This window comes from Bombina bombina, chromosome 10, assembly GCF_027579735.1.
Source record: "Bombina bombina isolate aBomBom1 chromosome 10, aBomBom1.pri, whole genome shotgun sequence".
Lineage (NCBI taxonomy): Eukaryota > Metazoa > Chordata > Amphibia > Anura > Bombinatoridae > Bombina > Bombina bombina.
In genome coordinates, this window is record NC_069508.1 from 40,425,544 (window position 1) to 40,442,707 (window position 17,164).

General features: G+C 39.3%; 1 protein-coding gene across 1 annotated transcript in view; it reads right to left on the reverse strand.

Moving 5' to 3' along the window:
* Positions 1 to 12,266: 12,266 nt before the first annotated feature.
* RPAP2 (RNA polymerase II associated protein 2) overlaps positions 12,267 to 17,164 on the reverse strand; it is a 102,281-nt gene continuing 97,383 nt past the window's right edge. Inside the window, exon 12 of the mRNA XM_053694003.1 lies at positions 12,267 to 12,465. Within this exon, the coding sequence (XP_053549978.1) occupies positions 12,315 to 12,465 (151 nt within the window). The 3' untranslated portion in view covers positions 12,267 to 12,314. The remainder of the gene's footprint in view (positions 12,466 to 17,164) is intronic.

Below are 17,164 nucleotides of genomic sequence, written 5' to 3' on the forward strand. Positions count from 1 at the left end.
AGTTCTACCTCAATCATAAAATAAAAAAATTGTGTTGCATTTCCTTATAATGCAAATTTAGATCAGCAAAATTAAATATTAAAAGTAAGGTGTAGACTAAAAGTTGTTTTGAATGACTTTTTATACCAGTAGAGTAAAAAAAAATTAAAAAATTGCTCCTTTGTGGGCGTTTTCTTTGAAACTGCAACTCTATAAAATAGGCTGATCTTGTAGGGTGATCAGACCTCTGTATCTTGTAACTTTCTATACATACAAATTCTTCCTTATCTTATCTATTTCTGCATACTAAAGCCCAATACTTAGAGAGAACAATTAACATTTTATTACTTGTCTCTCCTACTCCCTACTGGGAGTGTAATTTCTTCTCCTGGGGATGCTTACTTATCTTTCGTATAGCCAATACTTAAAGGGACAGTATACACTCATTTTCATATAACTGCATGTAATAGACACTACTATAAAGAATAAGATGCACAGATACTGATATAAAAATCCAGTATAAAACTGTTTAAAAACTTACTTAGAAGCTGTCAGTTTGGCTCTGTTGAAAAGATAGCTGGGAAGCCCACTGCAAGTGGCAAATAAGACTCTCCCCTCCCTCCCCCTTCTTTTGCATATGAAAGACCCTTTACACAAACAGGAGCAAGCTGGAGAAGGTAGCTGACGGTATTCACATAAAACTTTGGGGCTTGGTTAGGAGTCTGAAAATCAGAGCAATGTTATTTAAAAATAAGCAAAATGATACATTTATTTAAAAAAAAAAACTTTATGGGCTATATAAATAGTTCATCTACAAAACATTTATGCAAAGAAAAAATGAGTGTATAATGTCCCTTTAAGTATTTAATTGTTGAGTATAGGTGGGGATACCACCCACAAAAGCAGCTTTTTAAAATGCCAAAATAAAGATAAAGTAGCTGTTTGTAACATTGGAAAAATTGGGAACAGGGAGAAGATTTTAAAGTACACTGCCCCTAAGTAACTTATCTACAATCACTGACCTACTGATTTGCCAGATTTAACTTGTGACCATCGTTTTCAGAGGTATATGCTGACAGTATGTGTTGAAACTGTCAAATGATTAACCCCTAATGACCACGACATGCCATGTACGTCGCTGATCGTTAAGGGCTTGTCTGCTAATAATAGCGTGAGTCTTGCTGCACTATTAGACTCCCTCCATCCTGCAGGCTCCTAGCACAATCTCGCCACCAGCTATTGCGAAAACAATCCCCATAGAAAGACCAGCGACATACAGGGTGCGTCGCTGTTTATTAAGGGGTTAAAGCCTAACAAAAATCATTGTATTGTAGGTAAAAAAAATCATAAACACATAAACTGTCTTATATTTGTATCCATATATCAAGGACAATATATACATTTCTGGTGAATTTAATAAAGTACTGAACGTCAGTGCAGTCACTATTTTACAATAATCTGCTTATTCCAAAGTTACAAATATTTACAAAATATAACATTATGTAATTCAGATGTTTAATGATGATTCATATGTTGAAAATGAAAACAAGATTGATGATCATGTTAAAAGCACGAGATTAATAAATAAACTTCCATGATTCATATAGAGAATGTAATCTTAAAACACTTTTAAAGTCACTTCTGTTATCAATTGTACTTTGTTCTCTTTGTATAACTTGTTGAAAAGTATATGTACATATGCTGAGGAACAGCCATGCATCGCTGGGAAGCTAGCTGGTGATTGGTGGTGGCTATACCCATTATGCTTCATGTCACTAGCTCAGCAGATGTGAACAGATAGCTTTCAGTAGTGCATTGCTGCTCTAGAGCTGACTTTAACTATGTGTTTAACCACATAGATACTCTGTGCAAGCAATAGTGTAATAATGACATACTAGATCATTTGTATGTCCCTTTGAAACAATTTCATATATATGATACCATATACAGGAATTGGTAATTTTCACCAGGCTTTTTCCTTATAACGACCAGGGGGTCACAATCTGCATTTTGATTGGTCCGGACACGTTTTCAAGCTGAATGGTGTATTTCTAAGACAGAGAGGAAACGTTCAATACTTTTATCTTATGATGCTAACGTGTTTCAATAAGTCACTCTGTGCTGGTAGATATATATGTGTGTGACAGAAACACTAATATATGATCTGGTTCAGTATAGCAGCAGTTAATATAATGACATATCTTAATATATTATTTATTATTTGAATGTTATTTACATAAATGTTACTGTTAAGATTTTATTTCCTCCTCTGACTGGAAACGACAGTAATATTTTTCTTTTTATCCCCAAGGAAGAGCGACAGGCTTACTTCACGGCTGGCAATATCTTTACCAGGATGTTGTTAACATAAAGGGTCAAGAGAACCTCTCAGATCTTTTCTTTGCTACGCAGGGTGATAGAAACCTTGGAAAAGACCGTTGAAGTAGTCACTAAACCAAAATGAAGAGTAATGGAAAAGATAGGGATAGATGGAAATAAAAGTGATACAGTTATTGTTGTCTGAGCTGGCAGGGTTCATAGCAAACATTTTTTTTTAATTTTTTTTTTAAAAACACTTTATTATTTATTACGAAAAGTGTTTCACACATTTAGTGCAAGGACAGCCAAGGCTAAACTTGCAGGGAATGGACAGGAAAATGATGGAATATGCTACAGAATATTACAGCACATACCCTTCAATAAAAATATCTTAAAGGGACATGATACCCAAATGTTAAAGCATTTGAAGTGATGCAGCATAGCTGTAAAAAGCTGCCTAGAAAATATCACCTCCATGAAAAAAAAAAAGAAAGGTATTTACCTCAAAATGTCCTAAGTATTCACACCTCATTGTAAAGGGACTTTAAGCAGCCAATCAAGATAGTAGTCCCAGGACTTGCAAGGGAGCATGCATCTCGCATGTGCAGGCACAGTCATGTTATTTCCCTTTTCTGGGACACTCAAGTCAAAAATGAACTTTAATGATTCACATTAACAAAATGTGCACAGTCTTTATATATTTATACTTTTTGAGTCACCAAGCTCTTACTGAGTATGTGCAAGAATTATTAGAATATACATATATGCACTTGTGATTGGCTGATGGCTGTCACATGATACAGGGAGAGTGGAAATAGACATATCTGAAATTTCTCAGAAAACAAAACCTACTACTCATTTGAAGTTCAGACTAAGTGCTATACATTGTTTTTTATTATACATTTGTTGATTATGCAAATCTACTGTATTTATTGATCCCTTAACCCTTTGGATGCTAAGCCATTTCCCACCTGTGTGCTAAGCTGGTTTTGAGCTTTTTGTTGCAGTTCAGGTTTAAACACTTTTAGAAGTACAGTTTGTGTGAATAAACTATACAAACTATATATAGTTTTTTCAGCAGACCCAGCAGATTCAAAATATACAATTATCATATGTGTATGTATCATCAGATTTAAAAAAAATACCACATAAAATGTGAAAAAAGTGTATTTTGTACTCCTGACTCAATAAATATTAGTATATAATTTTATTTGTCTAAGCTCTATCATCAAAACCTGTGTGGATAAATATTTGTAGTAGGTAACCTGTGTGAAACAAGCAGAAATTAAGAACATTTCACTGTTTTTTCCCACTCTTTTATTGCAGTCATGTCAATTTAATAAATGATCAAAAACAGCATCTTAGAATTTACTGTACTGTTTTCAGCAATTACACAGTTCTAGCCCCCTGAGAAATTAAAATGGGGTACACAAAGCACACATTTGCAGAAAGTACACCCCTTGGTGCATCAAATGAGGGGCTACAAGTATTTCTAGTGCAGCAATTAATGAAATAAGTTTCATTGCTTAAAGAAAAAATCTAAGCAAAGAGCCATATTCCACTCATTATTACATTGTGTATTCTTGTGTTAGCAATACATGTAGCCCCTCATTTGATGCTCTATGGGGTGTACTTTCCAAAAATGTGTACTTTATTTAATGTCTCTTAGTTTCCCAAGTTTCTACAGTTGTCTGATTGCAGACATAACCCATAAAAGTTGAAAGGCTATTTTTTTAGACGATTTCAAGATTGCCATGTCTGCAATTAAAGGGACATTAAAGGGCCATGATACCCACATTTTTTCTTTCATGATTTAGAAAGAGAATGCATTTTTAAACATCTTTCTAATTTACTTCTATTATCTAATTTGTTTTATTCTCTTGATATTCTTTGCTGAAAAGCATATCTAGATATGCTCAGTAGCTGCTGATTGGTTGCTGCACATAGAAGCCTCACATGATTGGCTCACCCATGTGCATTGCTTTTTCTTCAAATAAGGATATCTCAAAAATGAAGCAAAATAAATAATAGAAGTAAATTGTAATGTTGTTTAAATTTGTATGTTCTATCTGAATCAGGATAGAAAGATTTTGGGTTTAGTGGCCCTTTAAACATTTCTAGCCATTTGGAAAATTAAATTATGGTAGACAAAGCACACAGTTGTAGAAAGTACACCCTATGGCGCATCAAATTAGGGCTACATGTATCTCTAGCACATAATTGACGTGCACAACAATTAATGCAATATGGTGCTTTGTATAAAAAATATTTTTTTTTTAGCAAAGAGCCATATTCCACTTATTACATTGTCTATTTTTGTGCTAGCAATAAGTGTGGCCCCTCATTTGATGCGACTTGGTGTGTACTTTCTAGAGATATTTAGTTTTTATACCATATGCATCATCAGTGAATGAATCAGAGTCTGAGTTCATAGAGAACTCAGCTGCTTGCTCAGCACTGAAACAATTTGCCATAATTCTCTTTACAAAATAAATTTTATTAGGAATTATGTCACTAGAAAATATATCATTTTGATTGGAAAAAAATAAGTTTCTTTGAATTGAAAATACAGAAGTTTTGAAAGATGGAGAGAGCTGCGTAAAGAGGGGATTTTACTCATCTTCCACGCACGCTAAAAGACCGATTATAAAATTTTTATTTGGTGTGGGTTTTTTTTAATAGCCTTCCTCTGCCATTTATTAATTTGTAACCACATTATCCAGGTGATCATGGGATTACAAATATAATATCGGTCGGTATTGTAAAAGGGAATGCAACATTTCTCAGCTAGGTGATCACTGCGGTAAGGCTGGTTACCAAGGTGATCATTTAGCTACAATACTTAAACTGATATTTATTTCTAAAAAATAAACAAGTTTATTGTTATAAAATGTATTTTGGGGGTCTCTAAGCAATTTTGATCTTTATTTATGTGCCTTTAGAGACCCCAAAGCCTTTTTTTTCCACCTTTCCAATGGTTAATCTTGTGAGTCTGTAGCCTGTATCTCGGGCATCTAAGCAGCATGCCCCCATCTCCCTATAAATAAAGTTGTGTGATGATGTCATTGCGTCATTGCGCGTGACATCACTGCATGCAAAATGAAGCCCTGCTGATGCCTGTAAGTTTCCAGGCCAGATCGCCGGGGTAGGAGTGGATGGGGGTCCTCAGACCTCCATCAAAGTGGGGGAGTGTTAGTGAGAGCGATGAGCCGTCGTTAGCACCTGAGTGGGAAAATAAACTGCCCTTTAAAGGAATATTTATTTTATCAGACAGAGCATACAATTTAAAAAAAGTTTACAATTTACTTCTATTAGGAAATTTGCTTTGTTTCTATAATATTGTTTGTTGAACAGATAACTTAGGGTAGGCGTCTGTAGCACTATATGACAGGAAATAGTGCTGCAAATGGCTAACATTCTTGCAAAACTGCTGCAATATAGCGCTCCAGACACAAGCTCGCTCCTGAGCTTACAGCTCTGCTTTTCAACAAAAGATACCAAAAAGAACAAAGAAATTGTGACAACAGAAGTCAAAGAGAAAGTTATTTAAAACGGATGCTCTATCTGGATCATTAAATAAATAATTACGGATATATATATATATATATATATATATATATATATATATAGTGCTTTTATTGTAAAAGAAAACAGAATTTATGTTTACCTGATAAATTGCTTTCTCCAACGGTGTGTCCGGTCCACGGCGTCATCCTTACTTGTGGGATATTCTCTTCCCCAACAGGAAATGGCAAAGAGTCCAGCAAAGCTGGTCACATGATCCCTCCTAGGCTCCGCCTACCCCAGTCATTCGACCGACGTTAAGGAGGAATATTTGCATAGGAGAAACCATATGGTACCGTGGTGACTGTAGTTAAAGAAAATAAAATATCAGACCTGATTAAAAAAACCAGGGCGGGCCGTGGACCGGACACACCGTTGGAGAAAGCAATTTATCAGGTAAACATAAATTCTGTTTTCTCCAACATAGGTGTGTCCGGTCCACGGCGTCATCCTTACTTGTGGGAACCAATACCAAAGCTTTAGGACACGGATGAAGGGAGGGAGCAGATCAGGTCACCTAAATGGAAGGCACCACGGCTTGCAAAACCTTTCTCCCAAAAATAGCCTCAGAAGAAGCAAAAGTATCAAACTTGTAAAATTTGGTAAAAGTGTGCAGTGAAGACCAAGTCGCTGCCCTACATATCTGATCAACAGAAGCCTCGTTCTTGAAGGCCCATGTGGAAGCCACAGCCCTAGTGGAATGAGCTGTGATTCTTTCGGGAGGCTGCCGTCCGGCAGTCTCGTAAGCCAATCTGATGATGCTTTTAATCCAAAAAGAGAGAGAGGTAGAAGTTGCTTTTTGACCTCTCCTTTTACCGGAATAAACAACAAACAAGGAAGATGTTTGTCTAAAATCCTTAGTAGCTTCTAAATAGAATTTTAGAGCGCGAACAACATCCAAATTGTGCAACAAACGTTCCTTCTTTGAAACTGGTTTCGGACACAGAGAAGGTACGATAATCTCCTGGTTAATGTTTTTGTTAGAAACAACTTTCGGAAGAAAACCAGGTTTAGTACGCAAAACCACCTTATCTGCATGGAACACCAGATAAGGAGGAGAACACTGCAGAGCAGATAATTCTGAAACTCTTCTAGCAGAAGAAATTGCAACCAAAAACAAAACTTTCCAAGATAATAATTTAATATCAACGGAATGCAAGGGTTCAAACGGAACCCCCTGAAGAACTGAAAGAACTAAATTGAGACTCCAAGGAGGAGTCAAAGGTTTGTAAACAGGCTTGATTCTAACCAGAGCCTGAACAAAGGCTTGAACATCTGGCACAGCTGCCAGCTTTTTGTGAAGTAACACCGACAAGGCGGAAATCTGTCCCTTCAGGGAACTTGCAGATAATCCTTTTTCCAATCCTTCTTGAAGGAAGGATAGAATCCTAGGAATCTTAACCTTGTCCCAAGGGAATCCTTTAGATTCACACCAACAGATATATTTTTTCCAAATCTTGTGGTAAATCTTTCGAGTTACAGGCTTTCTGGCCTGAACAAGAGTATCGATAACAGAATCTGAGAATCCTCGCTTCGATAAAATCAAGCGTTCAATCTCCAAGCAGTCAGCTGGAGTGAAACCAGATTCGGATGTTCGAACGGACCCTGAACAAGAAGGTCTCGTCTCAAAGGTAGCTTCCAAGGTGGAGCCGATGACATATTCACCAGATCTGCATACCAAGTCCTGCGTGGCCACGCAGGAGCTATCAAGATCACCGACGCCCTCTCCTGATTGATCCTGGCTACCAGCCTGGGGATGAGAGGAAACGGCGGGAACACATAAGCTAGTTTGAAGGTCCAAGGTGCTACTAGTGCATCCACTAGAGCCGCCTTGGGATCCCTGGATCTGGACCCGTAGCAAGGAACTTTGAAGTTCTGACGAGAGGCCATTAGATCCATGTCTGGAATGCCCCACAGCTGAGTGACTTGGGCAAAGATTTCCGGATGGAGTTCCCACTCCCCCGGATGCAATGTCTGACGACTCAGAAAATCCGCTTCCCAATTTTCCACTCCTGGGATGTGGATAGCAGACAGGTGGCAGGAGTGAGACTCCGCCCATAGAATGATTTTGGTCACTTCTTCCATCGCTAGGGAACTCCTTGTTCCCCCCTGATGGTTGATGTACGCAACAGTCGTCATGTTGTCTGATTGAAACCGTATGAACTTGGTCCTCGCTAGCTGAGGCCAAGCCTTGAGAGCATTGAATATCGCTCTCAGTTCCAGAATATTTATCGGTAGAAGAGATTCTTCCCGAGACCAAAGACCCTGAGCTGTCAGGGATCCCCAGACCGCGCCCCAGCCCATCAGACTGGCGTCGGTCGTGACAATGACCCACTCTGGTCTGCGGAATGTCATCCCTTGTGACAGGTTGTCCAGGGACAGCCACCAACGGAGTGAGTCTCTGGTCCTCTGATTTACTTGTATCTTTGGAGACAAGTCTGTATAGTCCCCATTCCACTGACTGAGCATGCACAGTTGTAATGGTCTTAGATGAATGCGCGCAAAAGGAACTATGTCCATTGCCGCTACCATCAACCCGATCACTTCCATGCACTGAGCTATGGAAGGAAGAGGAACGGAATGAAGTATCCGACAAGAGTCTAGAAGTTTTGTTTTTCTGGCCTCTGTTAGAAAAATCCTCATTTCTAAGGAGTCTATAATTGTTCCCAAGAAGGGAACCCTTGTTGACGGGGATAGAGAACTCTTTTCCACGTTCACTTTCCAGCCGTGAGATCTGAGAAAGGCCAGGACGATGTCCGTGTGAGCCTTTGCTTGAGGAAGGGACGACGCTTGAATCAGAATGTCGTCCAGGTAAGGTACTACTGCAATGCCCCTTGGTCTTAGCACCGCTAGAAGGGACCCTAGTACCTTTGTGAAAATCCTGGGAGCAGTGGCTAATCCGAAAGGAAGCGCCACGAACTGGTAATGTTTGTCCAGGAATGCAAACCTTAGGAACCGATGATGTTCCTTGTGGATAGGAATATGTAGATACGCATCCTTTAAATCCACCGTGGTCATGAATTGACCTTCCTGGATGGAAGGAAGAATAGTTCGAATGGTTTCCATCTTGAACGATGGAACCTTGAGAAACTTGTTTAAGATCTTGAGATCTAAGATTGGTCTGAACGTTCCCTCTTTTTTGGGAACTATGAACAGATTGGAGTAGAACCCCATCCCTTGTTCTCTTAATGGAACAGGATGAATCACTCCCATTTTTAACAGGTCTTCTACACAATGTAAGAACGCCTGTCTTTTTATGTGGTCTGAAGACAACTGAGACCTGTGGAACCTCCCCCTTGGGGGAAGTCCCTTGAATTCCAGAAGATAACCCTGGGAGACTATTTCTAGCGCCCAAGGATCCAGAACATCTCTTGCCCAAGCCTGAGCGAAGAGAGAGAGTCTGCCCCCCACCAGATCCGGTCCCGGATCGGGGGCCAATATTTCATGCTGTCTTGGTAGCAGTGGCAGGTTTCTTGGCCTGCTTTCCCTTGTTCCAGCCTTGCATTGGTCTCCAAGCTGGCTTGGCTTGAGAAGTATTACCCTCTTGCTTAGAGGACGTAGCACTTTGGGCTGGTCCGTTTTTACGAAAGGGACGAAAATTAGGTCTATTTTTTGCCTTGAAAGGCCGATCCTGAGGAAGGGCGTGGCCCTTACCCCCAGTGATATCAGAGATAATCTCTTTCAAGTCAGGGCCAAACAGCGTTTTCCCCTTGAAAGGAATGTTTAGTAGCCTGTTCTTGGAAGACGCATCAGCCGACCAAGATTTCAACCAAAGCGCTCTGCGCGCCACAATAGCAAACCCAGAATTCTTAGCCGCTAACCTAGCCAATTGCAAAGTGGCGTCTAGGGTGAAAGAATTAGCCAATTTGAGAGCATTGATTCTGTCCATAATCTCCTCATAAGGAGGAGAATCACTATCGAGCGCCTTTATCAGTTCATCAAACCAGAAACATGCGGCTGTAGTGACAGGGACAATGCATGAAATTGGTTGTAGAAGGTAACCCTGCTGAACAAACATCTTTTTAAGCAAACCTTCTAATTTTTTATCCATAGGATCTTTGAAAGCACAACTATCCTCTATGGGTATAGTGGTGCGTTTGTTTAAAGTAGAAACCGCTCCCTCGACCTTGGGGACTGTCTGCCATAAGTCCTTTCTGGGGTCGACCATAGGAAACAATTTTTTAAATATGGGGGGAGGGACGAAAGGAATACCGGGCCTTTCCCATTCTTTATTAACAATGTCCGCCACCCGCTTGGGTATAGGAAAAGCTTCTGGGAGCCCCGGCACCTCTAGGAACTTGTCCATTTTACATAGTTTCTCTGGGATGACCAACTTTTCACAATCATCCAGAGTGGATAATACCTCCTTAAGCAAAATGCGGAGATGTTCCAACTTAAATTTAAATGCAATCACATCAGATTCAGCCTGTTGAGAAATGTTCCCTGAATCAGTAATTTCTCCCTCAGACAAAACCTCCCTGGCCCCCTCAGATTGGGTTAGGGGCCCTTCAGAGATATTAATATCAGCGTCGTCATGCTCTTCAGTAACTAAAACAGAGCAGCCACGCTTACGCTGACAAGGGTTCATTTTGGCTAAAATGTTTTTGACAGAATTATCCATTACAGCCGTTAATTGTTGCATAGTAAGGAGTATTGGCGCGCTAGATGTACTAGGGGCCTCCTGAGTGGGCAAGACTCGTGTAGACGAAGGAGGGAATGATGCAGTACCATGCTTACTCCCCTCACTTGAGGAATCATCTTGGGCATCATTGTCATTATCACATAAATCACATTTATTTAAATGAATAGGAATTCTGGCTTCCCCACATTCAGAACACAGTCTATCTGGTAGTTCAGACATGTTAAACAGGCATAAACTTGATAAGAAAGTACAAAAAACGTTTTAAAATAAAACCGTTACTGTCACTTTAAATTTTAAACTGAACACACTTTATTACTGCAATTGCGAAAAAACATGAAGGAATTGTTCAAAATTCACCAAATTTTCACCACAGTGTCTTAAAGCCTTAAAAGTATTGCACACCAAATTTGGAAGCTTTAACCCTTAAAATAACGGAACCGGAGCCGTTTTAAAACTTTAACCCCTTTACAGTCCCTGGTATCTGCTTTGCTGAGACCCAACCAAACCCAAAGGGGAATACGATACCAAATGACGCCTTCAGAAAGTCTTTTCTAAGTATCAGAGCTCCCTCACATGCGACTGCATGCCATGCCTCTCAAAAACAAGTGCGCCACACCGGCGCGAAAATGAGGCTCTGCTTATGCTTTGGGAAAGCCCCTAAGAAATAAGGTGTCTAATACAGTGCCTGCCGATATTATTATATCAAAATACCCAGATAAAATGATTCCTCAAGGCTAAATATGTGTTAATAATGAATCGATTTAGCCCAGAAAAGTCTACAGTCTTAATAAGCCCTTGTGAAGCCCTTATTTACGATCGTAATAAACATGGCTTACCGGATCCCATAGGGAAAATGACAGCTTCCAGCATTACATCGTCTTGTTAGAATGTGTCATACCTCAAGCAGCAAGAGACTGCACACTGTTCCCCCAACTGAAGTTAATTGCTCTCAACAGTCCTGTGTGGAACAGCCATGGATTTTAGTTACGGTTGCTAAAATCATTTTCCTCATACAAACAGAAATCTTCATCTCTTTTCTGTTTCTGAGTAAATAGTACATACCAGCACTATTTCAAAATAACAAACTCTTGATTGAATAATAAAAACTACAGTTAAACACTAAAAAACTCTAAGCCATCTCCGTGGAGATGTTGCCTGTACAACGGCAAAGAGAATGACTGGGGTAGGCGGAGCCTAGGAGGGATCATGTGACCAGCTTTGCTGGACTCTTTGCCATTTCCTGTTGGGGAAGAGAATATCCCACAAGTAAGGATGACGCCGTGGACCGGACACACCTATGTTGGAGAAAAGGTGCCGGTACTAAAATATAAAATAAAAAAAGGTACTCATTGATCATTGATTGATAAATTCTGCTCAATATTTTTGAGAAAAGCAAAAGGGACAATATTAGTTACAATGTTTGAAGTATTTTTCAGCCCCCTGTATTTACATAATGATTACAAATATTACCTGTTATGAGTTGGCAACGGTGGGGGGGTACTCAGTATTGGTGAGTACCCCCACAAAAAAGCCCTGTATATGGTATAGGTAGCAACAGAACGGCATGAGTAAGGGTCTATATAGGGGAGCAAGAGTTTCTACCTAAGGTAAAAGACTATAAACTCACCACTTCCTGAATATATCACAGGACTATGAGAGAGACAAAGAATTTCCATTATTTAAACTATAAATGGTATTTAGAGACTGTGCACTGTTACAAAATAACTTAAAATGCGATGAACAAAAACCACATGACAACTCATTTCCAGGCCGAATGTACAGACCATGTATATTCTTTACTATTCACTGTTTACACAACTAAAGTTTTGCTTATGAGCTTTTGTTTTAAACTTTCAAGATCTTCGCTCTGAAACTGTAATTCCTCCAGCAGCTTGGAAATGAATTCCGTGTACACAGGGCTCTGCTGAGAATCTTTATGGAGAGGCATCGTCGGCAGCAATCTGAAAGGGTTAAAAGAAATCAAACATTAGCGGTACAGATAATAATCACTAGACAGTTGCAGAGAGTAGATGAATTTTTAGGAAGTGGAAATATTTCCAAATATTTACAGATTTCAAATTGTGAAGCAGGAGGGCTTGGTAAATGTATTTAAAGGGACAGTCTAGTCAAAATCAAACGTTTATGACTCAGATAGGGCATGCAATGTTAAACAACTTTTCAATTTACTTTTATCATCAAATGTGCTTTGTTCTCTTGGTATTCTTAGTTGAAAGCTAAACCTAGGTAGGCTTATACGCTAATCTCTAAGCCCGTGAAGACACGTTTTCAAACTCACACAGTTTGCCACTTTATTGCAAGACTGCCGAAAAATATTATTAATTACAATGTGTTTACAGTCCCTTTAAGAACCATAGAGAAAATTAAGTAGCAAGGGGAGGGTTCCTTATATGCAGATTAAAGTATTCTATGAGCAATTGTTCTTGGTCCCAGGAAACATCAGGCCTTGAATTATAATTCACATTTAAGTACATAGTAACAATGAAATGCGCCATGACCCCGCTTGCATTTGTGTAAAAATTGTGCTTTGTGCCACACTCCCTAGCAAAGCCAAAAAGCAAAACTGTAACTTAGGTTTTTGAAATGTTTCAAATTGAATAAACCAGCAGTTGATTTACAGGTTACATCATTTGCTTTTTGGCATGTCTAGGGAGTGTGGCACAAGCACCATTTTTACACAATAGGAAGAGGCAATTAATGCCCTTTTAAAATATACTAGCATTACAACAGCCTTTTTTTTTTTTTTTGAGTCGGTAGTTTATTTTACTAACTAAGCCTCTCCAATTCCTAAATATAAAATGCATTTTTTTCTGCAAACAATGTAATTATATTACCATTGTAACATTAATCAGCAACAATGTATTCAACAAACACAGAATCTGACTGAACAATATTACAGATCTTAGCAAAAAAAAGCATCATCTGACCTCTATTCTGTGCTCAGCCAAGATTTCAGTTAATACGAACATCCCAGTGAGATCTTTGAAATGATTATTTTATCAGATTCACCCACTGCTGCTGGGCACATCAAATATAAATGCTTAAAAACTCTCATAAGAAGCAGATCGATAACCGCAGAGAATCAGAGCCCTGCATTTTCTACCAGAGTGGGTGAGGAGAATAAAGCAGTTATGTGAAAAAAAACAGATTTTTAGAGAGATTTTCATCTGCAGAATCAATCTGTTATTAAAGTTAAAAGTGATGTTGTAAAGTATAATTTTCTCCATATTAAAGGATTACTTTCTGTTATAATTTTTAAGCTAAACAACTAACATATTAAAGTTAATAAACATTAATTAAAACCTACTGAACTATATTTTCTCCAAAACGAAGTTTCATAACGTTCTAAAAGTTATATCTTTTATTCGCCGATGATGTCACTTTATCCTGCCCACTATTTTCAGCACTGCATGTTCAAAATACTTAAACCAATAACTTTGTGTTTAAAGCGCCATTTTGAAACCTAGGTATTGTAAACGGATTGGTACAGAGCAAAGGATACCCACGGAGTGGGTTTGGAAAACAATTAAATTTTCAGACAAGATTTCTGATATACGGTAGAGATATGTTAATGAAATTCTATTGATAAAAAGCGTATTTGGGGTAGTTAGTTAGTAATAGGCATAGAAAATATTTACTTACAGTGGCCCTTTAATTTGTTTCCATACATTTGTTTTACCTGCTGGATTGTATGAAGTTGTTTACGGAAATATCTTTTACCTTTATTTTTATATTTTAAATAGCAGTGGGGGGTTTTCTGTACACATAAACTTAAAAATTCTATATTGCAGTATTGGCTATAACGTTTTATTAAACAAGAAGTAGCAGCAGAAATCAACCTCTCTGTAAGCGCTTGGAATAGAGAACAGCCCATCTAAAAGGGTGTTTCCTATATGAGGTTACCTCAGTATGGTATTATTAAACAAAGGATTTTTTTAACTGTATGCTGTATCTAAATCATGAAAGTTTAATTTTGACTTCCTAACAGTTAAATGGTAAAAAAAATAATCTTCAATTAAACACAACAATGAAGTTTTCACAAAGCAACACAAACTTAAACGTATGGTATTAACACTGCTGTAAACAATACAAATAACATCACTCACATTTGGATAATGACATCATCTATACTGTACATGACATCATCATGACTTAAAGCACCCTGTCATAGCACAGAAGATTACACATAAGATACAGCATACAGACATGAGTGTTATATGGTATTGTACAATGGTAACTGAGAAATATAAGTTATTGGACTACACTTTATAAACCCCTCCACAGTTCCTTAAAGGGACATTAGACTGCTGGACAAAACTACAACTGAATTGTTACTACTCAAGATGCTATCACTCTCCTCCTGTGCCTATAGCTCGCGTCAGAGAGGTTGTATTTGTTTTAACCCTTTACAGGGGTCGGCCAGTAAAGCTCTGGATCTGCATAATGGGTGCACTCTTCCACTCATAGATCAGTAATTTGACTGGCTTTTTCACAGCTGTATCGTGTACTTTGGGTAAGTGCACACAATACAAAGTGGGGGGGGGGGGGATTTACCGTTTTGCAGTTTTTATACACAATTCTAAAGTTACATAACATATAAAGGCCACATGAATAATATAAAGCAATGAAGTCACTGCACAAATGTAAATCTCTCTCTCTGTATTATACACAATGACCTAAGGGCACAATAAAGCACCTCACTGATCTGTAAATGGCCACCACTTCTGTCACAGAGTGCAAGAATACTTAAAGGGACATGAAACCCAATTTTTTTTCTTTCATGATTTAGAAAGAGCATGCAATTGTAAACAACTTTTTAATTTACTTCTATTATCTAATTTGCTTCATTCTATTGATATACTTTGCTGAAAAGCATATCTAGATAGGCTCAGTAGCTGCTGATTGGTTGTTGCACATAGATGCCTCGTGTGATTGGCTCAACCATGTGCATTGATATTTCTTCAACAAAGGATACTAAAGATTGAAGCAAATTAGATAATAGAAGTAAATTGGAAAGTTGTTTAAAAGTGTATCCTCTATCTGAATATATAAAGAAAAATGTTGAGTTTAGTGTCCCTTTAAGTTACAAGATGGTGGCACCTTAGGTAAAGATGCAAAGCTTCAGTAACTGGCACCGGTAAGGGGTTAAATTCAGAGATCTGCAGGCACAGAAGGAAGGACAAGAACAATATAATAAGCACTTTGTTGTAGTTGTGCCCAGCAGTGTAATGTCACTTTAAAAACATGACCTAGCAACAACTCATTTTTTTTAGAAATAAGTGAGGGGCTACTGAGAATATTCATGTTAATTCACAAAACCTTTTGATCATACAAGTTTAAACCCCCTCCCAAAATCAGAAATTTAACTGTAATGAAACCAGATGTAAATTTTTGTATAAACTTCATATAACATACATAACATATGGAACACACAACATTATCGCTGAATGTGACGCTGCCCAATGATTCCCTAGCATTAAAGTGGTCATAATACAGGTGGGCTCCTGAGCTTGCCATCTGATCACCTGGCATTATGGCATTAGGGCGGTTACAGGACAGGTGGGCTCATGTGTTTGCCATCTGATCACCTGGCATTAGGGCGGTTACAGGACAGGTGGGCTCCTGAGCTTGCCATCTGATCACCTGGCATTATGGCATTAGGGCGGTTACAGGACAGGTGGGCTCATGTGTTTGCCATCTGATCACCTGGCATTAGGGCGGTTACAGGATAGGTGGGCTCATGTGTTTGCCATCTGATCACCTGGCATTAGGGCGGTTACAGGATAGGTGGGCTCATGTGTTTGCCATCTGATCACCTGGCATTAGGGCGGTTACAGGACAGGTGGGCTCATGTGTTTGCCATCTGATCACCTGGCATTAGGGCGGTTACAGGATAGGTGGGCTCATGTGTTTGCCATCTGATCACCTGGCATTAGGGCGGTTACAGGACAGGTGGGCTCATGAGCTTGCCATCGGATCACCTGGCATTAGGATGGTTACAGGACAGGTGGGCTCATGTGTTTGCCATCTGATCACCTGGCATTAGGGCGGTTACAGGATAGGTGGGCTCATGTGTTTGCCATCTGATCACCTGGCATTAGGATGGTTACGGGACAGGTGGGCTCATGTGTTTGCCATCTGATCACCTGGCATTAGGATGGTTACATGACAGATGGGCTCATGTGTTTGCCATCTGATCACCTGGCATTAGGATGGTTACTGGACAGGTGGGCTCATGTGTTTGCCATCTGATCACCTGGCATTAGGATGGTTACTGGACAGGTGGGCTCATGTGTTTGCCATCTGATCACCTGGCATTAGGATGGTTACAGGACAGGTGGGCTCATGTGTTTGCCATCTGATCACCTGGCATTAGGGCGGTTACAGGACAGGTGGGCTCATGAGCTTGCCATCTTATCACCTGGCATTAGGATGGTTACAGGACAGGTGGGCTCATGTGTTTGCCATCTGATCACCTAGCATTATGGCATTAGGGCGGTTACAGGACAGGTGGGCTCATGTGTTTGCCATCTGATCACCTGGCATTAGGGCGGTTACAGGATAGGTGGGCTCATGAGCTTGCCATCTTATCACCTGGCATTAGGGCGGTTACAGGACAGGTGGGCTCATGTGCTTACCATC